The 14,637-nt window shown below is 33.6% G+C and overlaps 1 protein-coding gene across 2 annotated transcripts; it reads left to right on the plus strand.

The window, feature by feature from the left end:
- Positions 1-6,566: 6,566 nt before the first annotated feature.
- LOC125875933 (uncharacterized) lies at positions 6,567-12,477 on the plus strand. Of its 2 annotated transcripts, none has more exons than XM_049557001.1 (4): positions 6,567-6,688; positions 7,249-7,321; positions 8,027-8,110; positions 9,115-12,477. In XM_049557001.1, the coding sequence occupies exon 4, from the start codon at positions 9,160-9,162 to the stop codon at positions 12,049-12,051; it is 2,892 nt and encodes a 963-aa protein (XP_049412958.1). In that variant the 5' UTR covers positions 6,567-6,688; positions 7,249-7,321; positions 8,027-8,110; positions 9,115-9,159; the 3' UTR covers positions 12,052-12,477. The 2 variants fall into 2 exon arrangements, with proteins under 2 accessions (XP_049412958.1, XP_049412959.1); XM_049557002.1 differs by having other exon boundaries at positions 6,601-6,688; positions 9,064-12,477.
- The last annotated feature ends 2,160 nt before the right edge of the window (positions 12,478-14,637 follow it).

A 14,637-nucleotide genomic window follows, 5' to 3' on the forward strand; every position in this document is an offset into this window, starting at 1 on the left:
TGATTCTGTTGGAATATTCTTAGGTCTTTATCTATATCTATTACTTCATTTAACTCCTGGATTTGTTTATCTTCTTGCTTATTTCTTGTTAATATTCTTGATATAAAACTATTTCCTATTCTATTATCGGAAAAACTTACTCGTGGTCTTTCTTCGGTTGTTGTTCTTCTACCCGAAAGAAAGTCCATTTTTGGGATTTTCTAACTATAGTTGGTCTCTCTTTAGGTGGAGTAATTTCAATATTTTTTAATTGATTTATTAATTCTTCTATTTCAGTATTTTTAGGTTGTTCTTTTATAACTTCTTTTTCTTTAATTATTTTATCTAATTTTTTATTTAATTCTATCAGTAATACTATTATAGTGTTATTCTGTTTAATAATTATTTGATCTGATTTACTTGAAGGTTGGTGGTCAGACAATCCTTGTGGATCTGGTTGGATACTTCCTGCAAATTTTAAGGCTTTTGTATAGGATGGTTCTTGACATAGATCGTTCATGAAAGGAGTTTATCTTCTAGTTGTTGTATCATCTTTTTTAACTCAATAACTTCAGTTGTTACTATTTCGACTTGTTTTGTAATCTTTTCAATTAATTCTGTTGTTTTTATTTCTAGCTCTTTAGGCTTCTCTGTTATGGTCTTGATGAGTTTTCCTATTTCAATCTTTGTAGGTATTTGTTCTATATTAAACTTATTATTTAAGTATTGGATTTTTCTATCTAGTTCTAATTGTTGTGATTTTAGGAAATCAAAGTTTTGTTCTAATCTTTCTAATATCTTCTGTTGTTTATTTTGAGTTACTTCGTTTGTTTCTAGTAATCTTACTATATTCTTTTCCTTTTCTTGTGTTTTTTCACTAAAGTTTATTATAAGATCTATGATAGTATTGTATTGCTTATCTTCTGAATGTAAAAGATGTTCTCCTTAACTAAAATTGCACCTTATTACTGAATTTTCTTTTAATATTCTGTATTTCTTTTCAGGGTAAATTCTTAAGTCTAGGTATTCTAATTGCTTTAATGAATCTATTCTTGCTATCCTAACAGAATATCAATGTTATTAATTCTTTTCCTTTGATTTTGTATTCTATTATTTGCGTATTGGATATCACTATCGATGCTATGTAATTCCCACTTTAGAGCGCTTAACAATTCTGGGTTGACTAGTGTTTGTCTATTTACTGAGTATAAACCTCCGTGATTACAAAGTCTATCAGCTAAGTCTCTTGTCTCTAGTACTTGTAAATATATACTTATTGCTTGTTTTAATTTTAACAATTCTAATTTTATTTGTATTTCTCAGTATAAATACCAATATCCTAGTCGTAGTTGATTAGCAAAATGATGTTTTTTCATATATTATTTCTGTCTTGATCTTAACTGTGTAATAAATTTATATTCTAATCTAGATATTATTTCTATTAGAAAATCTAACCTTATATTGTCTTCTTTAGTCTTATTCAGTCTCTTGTATTCTAAATATAGACTTTCTAACTTTCTTTTAGTTTCTAAATGTGTCTGAGTATTACGTAGCGGTCTTCTCATTAAATGATTACTTCCCAAAAACTTCTCACTCTGATACCAAAAATATAGTAAATACAGAAAATACAGAAAATACAGTAAATACAGAAATTATGAAAATACAGAAAATACAAACTTTCCTAACCGAAAATACAAAAAATACATAAAATACAAAAAATACAGCTAATGCAAACAAACTTTACTTTAATAGAGACAGAAAAAGAAAAATACAGACAGATTTTAATAACAGAAATCGGCAAAATAGCAGAATAGCAGAAATTCAGATTTTTGTAAATCCTACTCAGTACTCCCTCTTACTCGTGTCTGGTCATGTTTATCTTATATGTGTCCTGATTTTCCTTTTTTCTTTTTTTTTTTTAAGTTACTACCCTGTTCATCTCTTCCTTTTAACCTGTATTCTTAAAAACTTCTTCATTAACCCCACCCCGAAAACGACCATGAAGACGTCCTGTGAATGTTGCGGACTTTTTTAAGGCCTTAGAAATATCCTAGGAATTTACAGGTTAATCCATCGTTATTATTAAGAAGTTAAAAGTCTAACCATATACTAAGGGTAGTTTTACAAATATATTTACATACTTAACATTAATTTAAAGCAAACAAACATAATTTACATATATTTTTAGGGAAAATACAGGAACCATAAAGACTTACATGACTTAGACTGAGAGAGGTTTCCCTTTCGGGAACCCCGACTGACTCTTACACACTTAAAACAAACTTTTTTACAAGCTGGATATAACAAGAGGGAATTTTAGGAGTTTTTGGATTGAGTAAGGGAGATGGTTTTTCGGAACATTGGGAAGGGGAATATGTTGTGTATTTTTCTGGTTCTTTTTTCTTGTTTTTTCGTAAGTGTGGAGGGGTGTCTTTATATAGAGGTTGAGGGGGATTTAACATAAAGCGTGGACGAATCCTAATGGCCAGACGTGGCCGACGTACTAAAATATTAGAATAAAAAGTAACGGCCTAAAATTGGCCAACATTAGCTCAAATAATTCATGCCGGGTACACATTGGGCCCCATCGCACATGCATTATTCTCACTTCACAAGACTTTAACACAAAATAATTCACAAGACTTTAACACAAAATAAGACGCGTGCTTATCAGTTTTTTCCTCCTTGGAGGATAGTGATAAAGTAAGCACTCACATGACAAATGTGGGCATACCCACATGGCACACTTTTATTCCTACTTTAAATTATTATCTTGTTTTGTCTTGTTCTCCTTCTTCTTTCTTCAGTTTGTCTTCATGTATCAAGGTTGTGAAGGGCTTCGGAATCAAAACTCATTCCTGAATCATCATCTGCATTTGGATTTTGAGCATCCTGATAATATAAATGTTCTCGATAGTCTTCTTCTCCTGAGCTGTTGGATCTGGTTATATTATTATTAGTATTTCTTGGACTAATATTAGGTCTGTTTTGTTCTGTATCTGGTACTAGTCTGTCTCCGTTTGGATCTGGATTTGGTGGAGTAATTACATGTTTATCTTGTCCTTGTTGGAAAAACTGTTCTAAAGTCTTTTTTATTATGCTCTCTATTTTATCACTCTTTTTCTTTTTATGGAGCATAGTCTTTTTTGTTGTTGTCTCTACCGGAATAAATGATCTGGGTAACCTGCGTCTGGATGAAGAACCTTCACCTTCACTTTTTGGCAAAGTGACAGCCATAAACGGGTTTGATGTGTCTTTACCGGCTACCGTTTGAACCGGACTAGCTGTATCAGTATTATCCGATACAGTGGATCTTTTTGCATTCGTTGGGGAATGCACACCCTGCTCATCCATTTTTTCGAGAGATGGAAAACTCTTTTCTGTGGTCTGTGTACTGATATCAATCTTCTGAATGGAGTCTTTACCTTTGAGTGATTTTATCTGCTCCATTAATTTATTGTTTTCTTGGAGTAATGCTTCTACCTTTGCATTTAATCTTTTGAAGGCCTCGGTCATGGAAGAACAATGGTCACAAAAGATTATTTTGTCGGTGTCTTTTTGGATATTGTATTGAGGGGTCTTTTGGGGATTTTGTTTGAGAGCTGGAGAGATATAGCAATTTGGACCAAGTATCCCTCTTGCATAGTCTAGTGATTCATTAAAATCATTAAAACCTTTAAAAAGAGGAGTTTTAACTCTGTTTATAGACTCTACTACTTCTATCCATGTAATATATATATATATATATATATACGCATTAGAATGTCAAGTTAAACGTAGAATATTTTAAAATACATTATAACTATCAATATCAGAAAATATATTTAATCTATTTGTATAGAATTAGAGAAACAAAACAATATTGTGAAGACAAGTGTCAATTACCGTACAATTTAAGTTTGAAAATTATTTTAATGAAGAATTTTCAAAAGAAATAAGAAACTCAATTTAATTTTTTTTTGTATCAATCATTTGAATTCTAAAATTGTTCAACTTTAGTGAAACTATACTTCCCCATTGTTTGGTTATTTCAATTTAAATTTAAATAGTGATATGAATTTTGGATTGTAGTTTTATAGTTTTAATTTAAAATACAAAAATTATATGGATTTATGAAGTTAAGATTAAAATAAGAAATTCAAAAAAATTGCCAATAACAGAAAATTAAAAAAAATTGAATATATTAATATCACTTCCTACGTGTATTAATTATATTCAATAAACAATTGATTTATCTATCTTTATTAAAAAATAATTCATATTGCATATTTGAATAACATGACATTATTTAATGATTTGTAAATTGAATATACATATTTTTTTTTTTGTATAAAAAAAGTTCAATTACATCAAATTAATTAGACATAACTTCTATTTTTTTTATAATTTCTATTTATTTAAATTATACTTAAAACTCTCAAATTAAGATCTTATAAAATTGAATTGATGGAATGATTGACATCTCTAATTAATCCAGCTTGATAAATGCATTGTTCGATAGAAGAGGTCTGCATCGTATAAAATGAATTCTCAACATAAGATGAAGCACCTCAAGGCTTACATTTCACCTCGTATCGGATAAAATGTATCACTACAATTGTACTCACATAGTTGATCATTTTTTCATGACAAATTTTTTTAACTATTAAGTTAATTATTGCAATAATTTTTTGCTACTCGAAACATAATATTTATTAAGTTATTATATTTTATTGAAATTACTTCCTATGTATAAAAGATTACAATTGCTTCAACAAGTTTCAACATGATCGTGAAAAAAACTTATAATTAACTATAAAATTGTATTATAGCAAAAAATCTATGATTATATATTTTTAATATGCCACGTCTTTTATAACTTGAAAAAAAACATTTAGCTACAATTTTTTTTCAAATAAGTTATATTGGCTGAAAGGTTATTATTACTATGATAAATTCAAACTTGTGGTAAAAATTAATTATCAGCTATGAATTTTTATTATAGAAGAAAATCTATGTCTATTTCGTTTAATTATTGCCACATATTTTATAACTTAAAGCTAAATTATTTATTTAGCTACAAATATTTCTTCAAATAATTTATTGTGGCTAATAGGTTATTATTACTACGGTAAATTAAAATTTGTGGCAAAAAAAATAGTAATTAGCTACGAAATTTTACTATAGCAACAATTCTATGGCTATATCATATAACTATTGCCACATCTTTTTATAACTTGAAGCAAAATTATTTACTTAGCCACAATATTTTGTTTCAAATAACTTATTATGGCTAAAGAGTTGCTATTGCTACAATTATTTTTATTGGGTCACAAAAAAGTTATAATTAGCTATAGAATTTTATTGTAGCAATAAAATTGTAGCTATTTAGATAATTATTGCCATGATTGTTAGCAATTATAGCAAATACAAGGTTTTGCTTTGTAAACTTTATATACGTGGCTAAGAAATTTGACGAATTTTTAGATAGCCACGAAATTTGATTTTTTATGGCTATTACTAGGTAATAGCAACGATTTTTGAATTCATAGCTTAGTTTTCGTAGCAATAAGTATATTCTCTTGTAGTGGCATCAGGTCCCTGCAGATTGTAGTTGGTATTGGAAGAAGATTAACACACTCAAAAGAGGCATGGCACATTGGTTTTCCAATGGTGTGTATTTATTAACTGCGAATGGAGAATATTCAGTCACTCGAAGTTACAAGACATGAGAGAATGCAAGAGGCGGACCTAGTTTGGAATTCTATCATGATGCCTGGACACAGGTTCATAGTTTGGCTGGCCTACCAGAACAGATTACTCGCCAAAGAAAGACTCTAAAAGTTAGACCTGCTAGCTGGAGATGAGAAGTGTAACCTATGTGTGGACGACCAGGTGGAGACGCAACAACACTTATTTGTTGACTGTACATGGACTAGAGGAGTACAACAAGCTTTGGCCAGATGGTCGGGAATTTATTTTCGACATCAAACAGTCAAACAAATTTTGCAATGGCTAAAAAGGAGGAACTGGGAAAAGTTCCACAAGGAGGTGGCAACTGCAATTTTTCGAGCATTGATATATCATACTTGAAAAGCTAGAAATTGGAAAATATTCAGGAACCTAATAATCCAAGTCGTAGAAGTGAGCAATCAAATACAAAAGGAGGTGAAAAAAAGAATAGGAAGCCAAATGAGTACAAGAATAGCTTATAGTTGTAAGAACTTAATACAACAATTAGAAGGATAGAGAGACAGAAATGTATAGTTGATTACTGAAGGGGATTGGAGCTAGTGTGCTCTTTAGATTGTTATTTTTTTGATTGTCAAGGTAATATATTCACAGTTTATTATAAAAAAGAATAGGAGAAGAAAAAGTGTATACGTGTTAGCACCAAAAAAATTATATTTTTAAATAATTAAAATAAAATTAGAATAATTAAATGTAAATCATTTAAAAACAATTTTAAAAATTAGTCCCCTGTAACTGGAAAACTTCTTTTTTTTTTAAATATTTAAAACTTAATTACGGTAAAAAAAATTCCCATAAATCTTTTTTTAGTATAATATAAAAAAATGGAAAATAAAAATAAAATTGCAAACATAGAATGGAAAACAAGTTTATACTCTACTTTTCTGCCGATTCATCCTTTTCATGAAAATCCAATCATCTGCCAAATCTCCAAACTTTGATTTTTCTGAAAGAGTCACCTTGTTGCTGCAATTCTCAGGTAGTTGTTTATTTTCTTGGTCTCTTAACCTTCAATTTTTCACTATTTGGTTGAATGAATTTGTAAAGTTTCCTTTCAATTCTCTTCATCTTCAAATTCAGTTTTGATCAATAGCAATTTTTTAGATTTAGTTGAATGTATTTATTAAATAAGCAAAGGATAAAAAGAAGATGGAGTTTCTTGACAATTAATTCTATGGGGTTTTCAAGTTTTGGTCTTTATTAGTTTTACATTACATACAAAAAGTTTTCATTTTCTTGTCTGTAAAAATCCGAAAAGCAATCAAATTGAAAATACAAATCTGCTACCCAGATGAAGTGAGCTCAAAGAGCAATCTTGAAAATAACAAGGAATTTGTATGTTGTTCAATCAAAAGAGAATTAACTCTTTCAGAATTAGTGTTAATTTCATTATCCTAAAAGGGGGATTTCGTCTTAACAGTGACTCTGCAGTCAAGATTAGCTATCCCAAAATCCCCTTTTTCCAAGATATTTTGCAAGTTGTTTGTCAAGTGCAACATCTCAGAATATGTGAACGCCTATTTTGACTATCTGTTTCAGTGATCTTCCCAGCTGTTATACTAGAAGCTGAAGAAGAATTGGTCGCAACTAACTCATTTAACCGTATTTCCAGGTATCTGAATTTCATTTATTTTACATTGCTCATTAGTTGAATCTTCTAATTTCTTCATTATTTGTATTGTGGCTTGGGAACTTATATATAGAGTAAAATATCATAGATCATATTAAAATACATAGGAAGATTGTAAACTTTGGATAAAGTGGTGCATACAAATATACTCTCTTTCCCCCTCTTTTTTTCATCATGTTGTTTCAAATGAATAAAGTTAACCCATTAAAATACATGGGTAGATTTATTTTGTGGTGTTAACTTATTGTGGAGCCTCCTCGCTACTCATCTATGCTTTAAGCGCTTTTCCATGGTAGGAACTCGGAACTCTTCCTATCAGATTTTTGATTCTCCTCATCTCATTTTAGATTTGTGCTATTAGATTCATTCCCCATTGAGACACAATGCTTAATTTCTTGAATCTTTTATCACAATTTTAACAAGCTCATTGTTTTTATTCTCTTCTTTTACCTCCTATTTTTCAATTTAGTCATTTCTATGTCATGATGATTCTTTTATAGACGTGGGTTGTTTACCTTTTTGATAAGAGTTTATTGACGCTTTATCTTTCAAACTTTCTTTTTCTACTCAATTTTTTTAGACATCACTTATTCAATAAAAGTCCTGTTTATACTCTTCTAAAACAATTGTCTACTGATTCAAACTCGCTGACTGATGAAGTTACTTATTTTTTAAATTTTCCGACAGCTGAAAATGAAGTATGATTCAAACTTCATATGCTTTGAAACTTGACAAAGAGGAGAGATGCAATGTCCTTATATGTGATATCAGGTAAATTGATAATAATTTTTTGAAAAATATTAATTTTTTATTCTAGCATGTAGAATAGCACGTTACTGTCTGCAATAATTACAGTAAATTAAAGATAGACCGTTAAGTATTTGGCCTAATGTAGAAAACAAGAAATTTATATGTTTAGGAAAAGTTGATAATCAGGTTTACATTAAAAGGTTGGTGATCAAGTGTACAATCTTGATCATGATTCTCATGTAAGTTGGTCATATTTTTGTTGCATAGTCTGTGCTTGTGAAAAATAGAAATCATGTTGATCTAGAACAAAAATTAGCTCCAGCTCTTGTCATAGTTGAGATTATACCCAATGATCGCTGTGAAACGAAAGGACTAATCTCAAACATACCCCCTTTATTGCTTGACAGCTGCATAAGTTTCTTATTTAGAAAGAGAACTTTTAAAAATCAGTTAGAGAAACACCAACATCACTGAATTTCCTACTACGTGAGTTCCTACAAAATCTAACTCTGCTCTATGCGCATGTGTTGTGTAGTAAGAAGCTGCACTTTTACTCAAGGAACTCTTCCATTCTCTAGAAAATCAATAATAGTTGCTAATGTCATCTGTTATCATATAATGTCAAACAACTATATTGGTTGTATATTTGTACCATCTCTTGCTCATCTTTATGGAATGATATTTATATCCTCTTTTGGTAAAGGAAATTCCTTCTTTAGCAATACATAATGCTTGTGAGCTTCTTGATAGAAGTTATAAATTTTGTGCTTGATGTTTTGTGATATGTGAAGATACCTCTAGTTTCCTTATTTCCTTTTTTGTAATTGCTCCTTTTGCCCCTCTTTACAATGGCTAGTGTTACTTTGACAGCATGTTATATATATCAAAACCTTTTGTAATTGCTTCTTTTACTCCTCTTTAATTTATGTGAATCAGTTCTACACATCATTGTTACCTTCTCCTTTATTAATTAGGTGGCAAATGTTGGAGTTCTTAAAGATTCATTAGTGTCACACTTGATGCAGATACATAATTACCACTAAAAATTGATCACTGTCCCTCTGTTTACAATGTTGAAGAGTGGTGAGGTTTCATGGAAAAGTGAGAATTTGGGCAAGCGGAGATGGGCTTTCGTGGTGTTCCTTGGGATACTGATACTTCATGGATTGGCTATTCTTGTCTTCACCAGAGGATTCCTCCTAACTCGCACTGAACTTTCACAATATAGTCACTGCTCTGATATTCAACAATCTCCATGCTTCTCTCCTTCTCAAGATGATCAAATGGTTAACCATTCCAAAGGGTGCTGGACGAAACCAGCCGTTGATCGAATTGTTATCATCGTTCTTGATGCTCTCAGGTATGACTTTGTTGCTCCAAGTACCTTTTTTGATGAGAAAAAACCGTGGATGGACAGATTGCAGGTGTTGCACAAGTTGGCATCTCAGCCAGGTTCGTTTGCTAAGATCTTTAAAGCTATTGCTGATCCTCCAACAACCAGTTTGCAACGTCTAAAGGGATTAACAACTGGTGGGCTTCCAACTTTTATTGATGTGGGTAACAGCTTTGGCGCACCAGCTATCATTGAAGATAATTTGATTTATCAGATGGCTAAGAATGGCAAGCGAGTTGTGATGATGGGGGATGACACGTGGGTTCAACTGTTTCCTCAACATTTTAATATATCTCATCCATTCCCTTCATTTAATGTTAAAGACCTTGACACGGTAGATAATGGCTGCGTTGAGCACTTGTTTCCATACTTGTATCAAGAAGATTGGGATGTACTTATAGCACATTTTCTTGGTGTGGATCATGCCGGACATATTTTTGGTGTTGATTCCACTGAAATGATAGAAAAGTTGGAGCAGTACAATGGGATTTTGGAGAAAGTTGTTGATGTCCTGGAAAGCCAAAGTGGACCTGGCGGGTTACATGAAAATACTCTGCTTCTTGTGATGGGTGATCATGGGCAAACCATCAACGGTGATCATGGTGGAGGTGCTCCTGAAGAGGTTGAAACGTCACTATTTGCTATGAGTTTGCAAAAGAATCCGTCTTCCTTACCGTCTGAAACTGATAGCTCATCTTGTCGGCTTGACACAGAGAAGAGGAAGATATGCACTAGCTCCATTGAGCAGCTTGACTTTGCTGCAACAGTATCTGCTCTGCTTGGCATTCCTTATCCTTTTGGAAGCATCGGGCGTGTTAATCCTGAACTGTATGCATTAGCTGCTGGTACTTGGAACTTGGACATCTTTACCCCTGAAAGTGGAATAAATCTCTCAGGATCGGAAAGGTGGATGCAGAACTACGTCAATGTCCTCTGCATGAATACATGGCAGGTGAAAAGATATATTGATGTATATTCAGCTTCATCAGTGATAGGATTTTCAGACAAAGATATGTCTCATGTATCGAGCCTCTATGCTCAGGCCCATGATAATTGGTTACATACCAAAGAAGCTGTTTTGAATTGTAAAAGTGAAAGTTGTTCAACATTGTTACCTCAACTGAAGAAGCAAGTTGAAGCTTATTCTAATTTCCTGTCAAGTATTACTGCACTTGCTCGTTCCAAATGGACAGAGTTCAATCTAAAGATGATGGGCACTGGTTTATGCATCTTGGTGCTCTCTCTTTTTGTTCACATTTTCACCATCAAGAAATTGGACAAACTATGCAGTTGCTATCTTCCTCGTGGTGGAGATTTTGTTGTTTCTTTTGAGGCTATTTTTGCTTATGCTGCTGTGCTGATTCGTTCTTTCAGTTTTCTTTCAAATAGTTTCATCTTGGAGGAAGGTAAAACAGCAAGTTTTCTGTTGGCCACGGCTGGAATGCTTCAATTACGTCATGCAATAGTAAAAAAGAAGATGTTTCTTGAAGGATTTCTTTTTGTTCTGGTGGTTCCTCTTCTCAGATTTGGTATTGAACTTGGACAGTCAAAGCAGGCTGTCAATTCTTTATTTTTGAAGTCATTTGCTTCATGGACTGTAAGCATTGACAACGGCACCAACTTATGGATATATGTTGCTGATATATTACCCTTTTTAGCTCTTGTCATTTTAGCTTATATACTTTATTACAAGAGCATCACGCACAGTTCTTGTCGGGGGATATTCAAGTTAGTTGCCGTTGGAACCATATTTGCTTCTACTCTTATAGCTCTGGCTTGGGCTTTAGATGGTAACTTATTCAGCCCAAGCACAATTATTGTGGAGATAAAAGCATATTGGATTCCTCGGATCATCTATGTTATTGGTCTTCTACAATTATTTTTATTAGCAATATCTCAACTTTTTGGTAAAGAGAAAACTTCAGGTTGGGAGGAAGATACAATTGTTAAAGTAACTGCCATGTTATCAGCATGGAGTTCAACAATAATCATTTTATCCGGGAAACAAGGTCCTCTAGTTGCTCTAGCAGCAGTAATTCAAGGGTGGTGTGTAATTAGGTTGATGACGTTGGAACGAGCAAAGAATGACTATTACGACAGTTCAACTTCATATTCTTCTCCGGTGGCAAAATGGAGTCTTTTAGCTGTGTGTCTGTTTTTCTGCACTGGACATTGGTGTGCCTTCGATGGCCTGCGCTATGCTTCCGCATTCGTTGGGTTTGATGAATTCAACCTTATTCGTCAAGCTGCCCTGCTTACCATAGATACATTTGGTTTCTCCCACATTCTTCCGGTAATGGGACTTCCACTTATCGTTGCTTGCCGACGACATCCAGAAGTCCAGGCTGAGAAAAGGAAAGCACTGTTTTTTCTCCAGTTATGCCAGGTCTATTTGATGTACGGACTTACTATGGCTATATCTATGACACTTACAATTATATGTGTTACGATTCAAAGGCGACACTTGATGGTATGGGGTTTATTTGCTCCAAAGTTCGTCTTCGATGCTGTGGGTCTTCTTCTTACGGACCTCTTCATATGCCTCGCATCACTGTACTATTTTGCATGACCAAATAAACTAGATGAAGAATTAAGTGTTATGGAGGTGATCTTTCAGCAATTTCATCGGACTATCTTACAAAGTTCTTCCACTAACATCAGTATATCGTCCTCGCTAAGGTTACTCCCCATACAATTGCATCGGAATATAGTTCATTCTTGGAAAGAGAAGAAAAGTGAAGATAGTAGAGTAACATTTTGTTATATCCTAATTTATTCTCAGATTTTGATTGATTGATTATAGATTTATAGTGTTACCATTTAAGGCTTTTGCCTTAAGTGGGTAAATTTTGATGGATTATTAAAAGGTTATATTGAGGTTAAATTTTTTTTAGCGGGGGCAAGAACACCTGTGATTTCTTTCCATTAGTCCAAGCCTTACTAGATAGAGTGACTTGGTACTTGTACTATGTTTCTTTTTATTGAAAAGAGCATTTTCACTTAGAAACTGAGCTCTTTTACTTGAGTTATTTCGGTTATTTGCCTCTCCTGTCTTTGAGTGTTTGAATGTTATCCTTTCTTTTAGTCCTGTCTATGAGTGTCCTACTATTATTTTGTGTTGGTGAGAGATATTAGGTACCTCATGAAATTAGTCGAAGGTGTGCCCAAGCTGCCTCGGATGCCACCGTTTTAGAAGAAAAAAATGGTGACAAAGGTTGTTATGTTATGAAGGGAATATCTCCCTTCTTGCTCAGTAACAGAAAATAGAGACAAAATATTGCTGGATGTGTGTCGGATCTTTAAAAAATAATGCATATTTAGGATCCGACATGGGTGTGGTGACATTTTTGGGAGTTCGAGCAACATAGCTTATAATCCCTATTGGACTGGAGAAGTACAAATCCTTCCCACATTTCAGTCAATCTTCTCCTTTGGATTCAAGAATTCACAGCAAGCAGGATGGAGTGGAATGTGATTCCAAATTCTGAGCTTTCCATGCTCATGTTTTCTGAGTGCCCAGTTAAAGAAAAAAAGGACTGGGCTTAGGCTTGAAATAAGCACCCATTGCTTATCTAGTAAAAAATACTAAACTATTCAAACTGAAATCCATTTAGAGAAGCTTCTGGACTGCTCAACCTCAGCTACTTCTCATTTCTCAACCTCAGTTCAGTTGAGTAGATGTTCAAGTGGGGGATAAAAGGCTAGGATAACATCAGGAGTGGGTGTCAGATCATGACATTTAGTTCTCTTCTTAACCATTCTAGCATATTTGTGATAAAGGCTAAGATAAATAGTGAGCACAAGGAGAGTTGTTTCACATGAGCTATTTTCTAGCATATAATTTACGAGCACATTATTCATATGGGATAAAATTTCACTCATCAGACTTCTGTTACTCTGCACAAACATCAGAGTGACCCGGGGATAAATGGACATCTGAAAGATTGTAGGAGTAAAATCTATTGCAGCTCAGAGACGGCCTCTCAAGAGTTACACCAGAAAGAACTAAAAGAACAGTAAACACGAAGATTGCTAATACAAAACTACAACTTATATGCAGTGGCAACCAAAATCTCATTCTTTTGAAACCTGAAGATAGACCATTTGAGTGTAATCATTGATCACAGATGCCTCTGGTCCAGATAAGCCAAGCCTCCGAAACAAGCCATACCTGCCATCTTCAACAATAGGACTTGATGCACGAGCAGGATCGTAGCTCATCTGGTGAGTTAATGAAGGACCAGCCACAGGTGGAAGCTCCCAGTAAACATCTAAAACTGACTCTACAAACCTACTATTTTAAAAATGTTCTGCATAAGAAATGGCCTTATGCTGTGGTTAAAATCATCCTGCATCTCCCCTCTCACACCCCACCAAGCTTCACCAGGACCGGAAAATTCATCAATATCAACAGCCTTCTCCCAGAATTTCTTCCTTAGGTTCCTTGTAACTATCCATGACTCTTTTGTAAATTTTGGAGGTGGCCAACATAGCCTTGAATGCTGAGGAATACAACTTTTACTGATTTTTTTTTAAAAAAAGCCACAAATATTTTCACGAATTGAAAAGACATTCGTATAGAGAATTGGCATGGTCTAGGCATAGCATAACAAATTTACTCATATTACCCGGATCAGAAAACTCTGCAAACAAAATTGTGGCAGCCATTGGTCTGTTCTCTTTGTAGAAGATTTTGCAGTTCTGGTTGTTCTTCATCTTGCGAGACTCGGTGAGTTCATCTATCTCTTCTCATATTTTAAATTTAGTTCTAATATGTGTTACTCGAGTCGAGGGGTAAATAGTACTAGGCAAGTCCCATGAACGAGCTCGATCTTGAAAGCCAATAAGGGGTTTGGAACTTGAGACCTCTATTATGGAAGTCCAAAGCCAAACCATCTGAGCCATCCTGAAGGGTTTGAACCTAAGACCATGGACTAACCAAATTTAGCTGACTGTAATCTTGATGAACGCACTAGATTCTGATAGGATGAACAAAGAAAGGTCTCGAAGAGGTGCAATTGGGTTCAATGTGAGGATGGTGGCTAGGGCGAAGTTTAAGGCTTGGGCTTGGAGAGCGAGGAGGAGGTTTGTAAGGGTCTACTGTAAGGATTTGTCAGTGGGGTCGGGTCAAATAATTCATCGGGTACCTTGCTTG

This window comes from Solanum stenotomum, chromosome 9, assembly GCF_019186545.1.
Source record: "Solanum stenotomum isolate F172 chromosome 9, ASM1918654v1, whole genome shotgun sequence".
NCBI classification, from domain to species: domain Eukaryota; kingdom Viridiplantae; phylum Streptophyta; class Magnoliopsida; order Solanales; family Solanaceae; genus Solanum; species Solanum stenotomum.